The sequence below is a fragment of the Penaeus chinensis genome, chromosome 2 (assembly GCF_019202785.1).
Source record: "Penaeus chinensis breed Huanghai No. 1 chromosome 2, ASM1920278v2, whole genome shotgun sequence".
Classification (NCBI taxonomy): domain Eukaryota; kingdom Metazoa; phylum Arthropoda; class Malacostraca; order Decapoda; family Penaeidae; genus Penaeus; species Penaeus chinensis.
The window spans coordinates 40,833,225-40,840,724 of NC_061820.1; the positions used below are offsets into that span (position 1 = coordinate 40,833,225).

Here is a 7,500-nt window from a genome sequence, read left to right on the forward strand (position 1 = left end):
TGTGTGTGTGTGTGTGTGTGCGCGCGCGTGTGTGCGTGTGTATATTATATAAATATATATATAGATATATATAGATATATATACACAAACATATACATATATGTATACATAAATACATATATGTATACATATATACATATATGTATACATATATACATATATGTATACATATATACACATATATGTATACATATATACATATATGTATACATATATACATATATGTATACATATATACATGGATATATAGATAGATTGATAGATATAGACATGAGTGAGTGAGTGAGTGAGTGAGTGAGTGAGTGAGTGAGTGAGTGAGTGAGTGAGTGAGTGAGTGAGTGAGTGAGTAAGTGAGTGTGTGTAAATTAAAGGTTGTGTATTTATAATATATGAGTGTACGTACACATCGCCTATCCTTCCATACTTCCAAACATACACACACACACACACACACACACACACACACACACATCTACTCGACCTACTGACCTTTCCTTTGAATGATCGATTGAATGTTAATATATCCGTCCTCTATTTAGGTAGGTTGATGGTATGTTGGTTTTTTTTTTGTGTATGTAATTTGCCATGTTGATTTATAACATTCTACACACGCGAGCAAACACACGTACAGACATAAGGAAACAGACACACACACGTAAATCAACATACGAAAAGGAACACACAGGCATTAAAAAAAATGAATACACAAGACATGACATAGCACATAAACACACACATAAAAAAATGCTATAAACAAAAACAAAACAAAATGACACAGAAAATAACACACATATCAAATCAACGGAACAAAAACACGTCAACATCCGAACCGAACGGGATCTCACCTGAGGCCATTGACGAAGAATTTCTCGGTGATGTAGTCTCGGCAGTTGGAGTTCTCGAAGGCGAGGTAGAACTTGTAGTCCTTGTTCAGCATCTCGAAGCACTTGGCGGAGTTCGAGCGGGGGCACCTCTTGACCCCGCACGCCCCGTAGATGTCGACGCCGATGTACCTGCCCAGCTCCTTGGCGTACTGCAGGCGGTTGTTGCGCGCGCCGCAGTTGGACACGAACCAGGCCACCTGCTTGGTCTTGTTGGCCGCGTAGTTGATCTCCTGCGTCTTCTGCCGGATGTTGGGGTCGTAGTACACCCACTTCTCGTAGGGCGCCACGATGTCGGAGTCGTGGCGGTACGTGGCCGTCCAGTTGAACACGTTCTTGTTGGCGAAGTTCTGCGTGTGCAGCGGGCATTCCAGCATGAACATGATCCACACCTGGCGGGGGTCGCGCTTGTGCGGGGGCATCGCGAAGTGGTCCTTGAACAGGATGGCGTCGGCGGACGACAGCTCGGAGCGGCTCCCCGTCAGCACGCACGTGTCCACAGGGCACTTCAGCTTGAGGAACTGCCCCATGCCCGCCCGGAGGCCCCACGAGTTCATGCCGTTGTACATGAGGATCTTCTTGTACTGCAGCGGCGCCTTGTCGGAGGCGGCCGGGTCGGGGTGGTCCTCGAGGGGCGGCGGCAACGGCGGCCGGAACATGAGCTGCTCCACGATGCGGTCGCTGGGGTTCTCGTCGGGCCAGATCCGCTGCGTCCGCACCCACTGCTCGCCCTCCACGGGCACCTCGGGCCGTAGCTCGCCCCCGCTCAGGTACCAGGGGCGCCGCGCCGGGGGCAGCGTCGTGAGGGTGACGTTCGGCAGGGGCTCGGGGCGGGGCGCCGAGGCCAGGGCCCTCGGATACACCTCGCGAGCATGGGCTGAGTCGGCCCCTGCGGCGTCGTCCGCGTCATGGGCGGGCCGGGCGCCGCTCTCCACCGCATCGTCCACCACTATGACGGGGTGGTCGATGCGGGCCGCCCGCCGGAGGGTGATGGGAGAGGCGGCGGGGTTGGAGAGCCACGCGCCCCCCGGCTGCTGCACCGTCACCAGCAGGAGCGAGAAGGTGGTGAAGGCCGAGAGGTAGAGCAGCCCACGCCGGAGTGATACTCGGGGCATCCTGCCGCCTACCCGCCCATCACCTGCGCCGCTGCGGAGGGAGAGAAGGCGTTAGGAACGTTATGCAAACACCATTAGCATAAGGCGGGCAAACGAAAGGGATTTGCCGCGTCATGAAATAAACACACACACACATACATATATATATCTATACACGTGGATATACAATATATATGATTTATATATATATATATATATATATATATATATATATATATATTTATATACATATATACATATATATATACATATTTATATACATATATACATATATATATATATATATATAGAGAGAGAGAGAGAGAGAGAGAGAAAGAGAGAGAGAGAAAGAGGAGAGAGAGAGAGGAGAGAGAGGAGAGAGAGGAGAGAGGAGAGAGGAGAGAGAGGAGAGAGGAGAGAGAGGAGAGAGGAGAGAGAGGAGAGAGAGGAGAGAGAGGAGTGAGGAGAGAGGAGAGAGAGAGAGAGAGAGAGAGAGAGAGAGAGAGAGAGAGAGAGAGAGAGAGAGAGAGAGAGAGAGAGAGAGAGAGAGAGATAGATAGAGAGAGAGAGAGAGAGAAGAGAGATACCAAGGCAAAAGAGAAGAAAGAAGAGAGAAGAGAGATACCGAGAGAAGAGAGAAGAGAGAAGAGAGAAGAGAGACAGAACCACAGAGAAAGAAACATACAGAGACAGAGAAAGAGACATACGGAGACAGAGAGAGCGAGAGCGAAACGGAGAAAGAAAAAGAACGAAAGAGAAAGATAGACAGCTAGGGAGAGAGAGAGACAAAGAGAGAGAAGACCGACCAATCTTCTCGAATACCAGGAGACAAAGTTCGTTACGTAAAGAAGCACATGTACGGGGCCGACCAAAGGACAATGATGCACAAAAAATGGCCTTATGGGCGAAAATTTCCCCGTGCGGAGGCGGCGTTTCCACCTTGACGCTTAGCTCTTTCATCCCCCGAGAGCTGCAGTGAATGTCCGCCTGTGACAAGAAATTGATTCTCTCGGGAGGTGACGGAATGTGCGGCAAAAGGGTGATGGTGTGACGCCAAGGGTGACGGAGGGAAGGGAGAAGGGGGGTTAGGGGAGGGGGGAAGGGGGAAGGGTGACGGAGGGAAGGGAGAAGGGGGGTTAGGGGAGGGGGGAAGGGGGAAGGGTGACAGAGGAAAGGGAGAAGAGGAGGGAAGGGGTTAGGGGAAAGGGGAAGGGTGTAAGAGTGACGGAAGGGTAGGGGGGAAGGATAAAGGGTGTAGGGTGACGGTGTGACGCGGAGGGTGACGGAAAGAGGTGTTCTAGGGTGAAAGGGAGAGGAGAGGATGTAGGGTGAAAGGGAGAGAGGATGTAGGATGATACGGGGATGTGGGAGGAGGTTTTAAGGAAGGGGAAAGGGTGTAGGGTGACGGAGGGACGCAGAGAGAAGAGAGAGGGGTTAGAGTGAGGAGGGAAAGGGTGAAGGGTGAAGGCGTGACGCAGAGGGTAACGGAGTTCCCTAGAGTGACAAGAAAGAGTGCTAGGGCGACTTAAGAACAGGAGTGAGAGTGACAAGACAGAGTAGTTTCAAGGTGACTTTAGTACTTAAGGGTGACGACAACGCTTAGTAGGTGTAGAAGGGTGAAGAAGGGTGTAGAAGGGTGTAGAAGGGTGAATAAGGGTGTAGAAGGGTGTAGAAGGGTGTAGAAGGGTGTAGAAGGGTGTAGAAGGGTGAAGAAGGGTGAAGAAGGGTGCAGAAGGATGTAGAAATCCGAAGGAAATGTAGATTAACATGAATAATATTCTAAACTGACAGAAAAGGATATTTTAAGGGTATGGCAGGAAGGACTTACTAAGGATGTAGAGTGTAAAGTGAAAACAAAAATTTAGAATAATGAAACATTTGATAAGTAATATATAGAGCATCGTAGCGTCGACTTAGAGGAATGTAGAAAGATTAAACTAATGATGGATAATGTAAAGTGTCTTAGCGTAGAATTAAAGAAACGTAAAATTATGAAACATATGATAACTAGCATAAAGATCGTCACGACGTAGAGTTAATAAATTCTATAATTATGAAACTCTTGATAAGTAATACATAGTGTCGTAGTGTAATGAAATATAGAATTATGAAACTAATGATAAATAATATTAAGTGCCTTAGCGTATAAAATAGAGAATATAGAATTATGAAAATATTGAAAAATAGTATAAAGAGTTTTCAACGTAGAATTAGAGTACTGAATACAAAGGATATTATCATCGAAAAGTGTGTGTGTGTGTGTGTGTGTGTGTGTGTGTGTGTGTGTGTGTGTGTGTGTGTGTGTGTGTGTGTGTGTGTGTGTGTGTGTAATGATATATACAAATGATAATCTTCACCAGCTTATTTTAGAAACGATAAAGAAAACTAATATAAACGACAATATAAAAAATAAGAACAAAAAAACAAAAGTATAGAAAAATAGCAATACCAATAAACAAAAATAGAAAAAAAAAGGCTAAAGGATCACACCAAAACAAATCCCAATAAACAATAATATAAAAAAATAAGAAAAAGAAAACTCTAAAAGAATATACATAAATAGCGTCAGAACAGGAGATAATGATGTTTAAGTTTGGAGCCGGACACATAGCTGAGAATTAAGTGTGGCATGATGGTGGGGGGGGGGGGGATAGGGAGGTAGGGGGAGGGCCGGAGGATGGGGATGGAGAACTTCGTCTGCTGTTCGAAATTTGGTCGTTCATTCCGGGATATTACGCGTTGTATAGATCTTTATCATACACATATAAACACACACACACACACACACAAATATACACACATACATATATATATACATATATATATAATATACATAAACATATATATATGTATAAGTATATATATACATATATGTATACATATGTACTCTCTCTCTCTCTCTCTCTCTCTCTCTCTCTCTCTCTCTCTCTCTCTCTCTCTCTCTCTCTCTCTCTCTCTCTCTCTCTCTCTCTCACACACACACACACACACACATACATACACATATATATATATATATATATATATATATATATATATATGTGTGTGTGTGTGTGTGTGTCTATGATATAATAATAATGAATGACATGATAAATGACATAACCGTAATACTTGAAATCTCATCTCCAGGTGATAAAAAAGAAAAAAACAGAATATTTCACAAACATTCCCTCACACAACCACAACACCTTTATTGCCTTCAACACAAACACAAACATGATAACTGAACTCTGAAATCTGTCTCGCCCCCCCCCCACCCCCCACCCACCGAGATTTCAGTCCGCCGTTTGACTAGATCCTTAAACAGTTCCTTTAAAACGTGATAACTGTAAACTGAAATCTGTCTCGATTCACGCCAGATTTCAGTCGCATTTCACTGGTCCTTTCAACGCGGGATACGACTTGGCAGACCGGTCGTAAATCAAAGACTGATATTTGAGACGTGGTTGATACATCTGGGTGTGTTGGAGTGTGTGTGTGTGTGTGTGTGTGTGTGTGTGTGTGTGTGTGTGTGTGTGTGTGTGTGTGTGTGTGTGTGTGTGTGTGTGTGTGTGTGTGTGTATGCGTGCGTGCGTGTGCGTGTGCGTGTGTGAGTAAGTGCATGCGGGGTAGGGGGGGGGGGGTGTCCGTGCGCGTGTACATGAGCTCATGCGTTTATGTTTGTATTAGTGTGTGTCTCAGCACCCCCCTCCCCTCATCCCATCACCCACCCCCACCCCACACCCTACCCATCCCCCATACCCGTTGCCCACAGAAAAATAAAGTAATTGTCCCAACACTCTCACAGCCGCGGGGAGGGAGGGAGGGAGGGGGGTGGGGCGAGTGAGGGGGAGGGGGAAGGAGTGAGGGAGGAGATGATGATGTTGAGGTGGGAAGGGGGGAGGGGAGGAAGGGGGGGAGGGGGCGTGAAGGAGGATAGCGCCCTTCGAAATGTTGACAAACAAGATCTGCCAACAACAGCATCACCTTCGCGAGCTCTCTCAGCGATCATAACATTTGGGTTCGGGTCTTGCGTGTCCAGGGGGGGGGGGGGGGAGGGAAAGGGTAGGGGGTGGGAGGAGGAGGGGGAGGGGGTGAGGGTGGTAATGTGACCTCAGGATTGGTCTGCACCTGCATTGGCTTGCTTTAGCTTGATTTGGCTTGCCTTGATTTGTTTTTTTGGGGGGCTCGATTTGGTGTGTCTACGTTTTCATTTTTTTTTTTTTTGTTGTCTTTCTCTTGCCTTAACTTTGGCTTGTTTTGGGTTTATTTAATTGGTTTTGGCTTGCTTTGGGTTGCTTTAGTTTGATTTGATTTGATTCGTCTGGTCTTCACTTCTCTTGCCTTGCCCTGGCTTGCTTTCCCCCTATCTTGCCCCGACTTGCTTTCCCTCATCTTGCCTTGTTTTCATTTGCATTTTCTTTACCTGAGCTTGCCTTGTTTATTTTTTTTCCCACCTTGTCTTGCTTTATCTCGCTTTGCCATGCTTGCCTGCCTGCTTCTGGTACACAACTAAGTGCTAACATGCAGTATTGATCCTGCGCAGGACACACACAAGGATACTGGACAGTTTACAAGCCTTTTTTTTTCTCAGTCTCTTTTTAAAGTTTGATTTTTGATGTCCATTTTGGTTAAATTACTTTTTTACATATCTTATTTTATGGTCACATTTTATTTCTTTAGTCTCAATCTTTTCACGTTTCTTTTCTTTTCTTGTCTTTTTTCGTTGTCTTCTGTTCTCTCTTATTAATATTATTTCTACTAATTTTACATTCACTTCATGTCCACTTTGCTGCAAGATGTTTTATGTTTTATCACAAGTTCATAGGCACGTTTTTGCCGAATTATATTTTTTTCCCATAAGTTCACATTCATTTCATATCCTGATTATCATTATTAATTTATTTTAATTAACCGCTTTCAGATTTTTCAAAAAATATACCGCGGTTCTTTCTCTGTTATTACAATTTAAACCGTCTGTCATAACCTCTCGTTCCTCCTTTCAACTCTTCAATTGCATAAATATTGTACCTTTCCCCTTCCTCCCACCCCCCAGCTGTCGCATCGGATTCTGCCGCGTGCTAGAATGCGTATGGAGAGGTTTACGTTCAATCATTTTTAAAATTCACCTCTTATCCTCCCATTCTATAAAGTCGAGTGTCTTCATTCTCAAACACGAGTGTCGACATTCATCTCTACCTTGTCCTTTCACAACAGAATCGGTCTTTCCATTACAGCCTTTCATCTCTCCTTTCGCAATGCATTATGCCAATACCCTAATTACGTCCTTTCCTGCCCTGCCACAACAGTCTATCACTAATCATGTCCTTTCCCAAGTCTTTCCTCCTTCCCTGCTACAACAGTCTTTATCATTACGTCCTACGAGTCTACAAAGACCTTTCCCCAAGTACAGGCGTCCCATACAAGCCTCTGCTTTCGGTAGACTTAGTATTCGTTATAAGCATCTCCATACCTTTTTTTTTTTTCTCATGTCCTATCGCTCTGGCATTTTTTGTACAAAGAACATACAAAAAAGGGAAAAAAAC

General features: G+C 45.1%; 1 protein-coding gene across 1 annotated transcript in view; it reads right to left on the reverse strand.

The window, feature by feature from the left end:
- The window catches only part of LOC125033198 (glycoprotein 3-alpha-L-fucosyltransferase A-like), an 88,500-nt gene that overhangs the window by 37,725 nt on the left and 43,275 nt on the right, over nt 1–7,500 (reverse strand). Inside the window, exon 2 of the mRNA XM_047624578.1 lies at nt 846–2,027. Within this exon, the coding sequence (XP_047480534.1) occupies nt 846–1,996 (1,151 nt within the window). The 5' untranslated portion in view covers nt 1,997–2,027. The remainder of the gene's footprint in view (nt 1–845; nt 2,028–7,500) is intronic.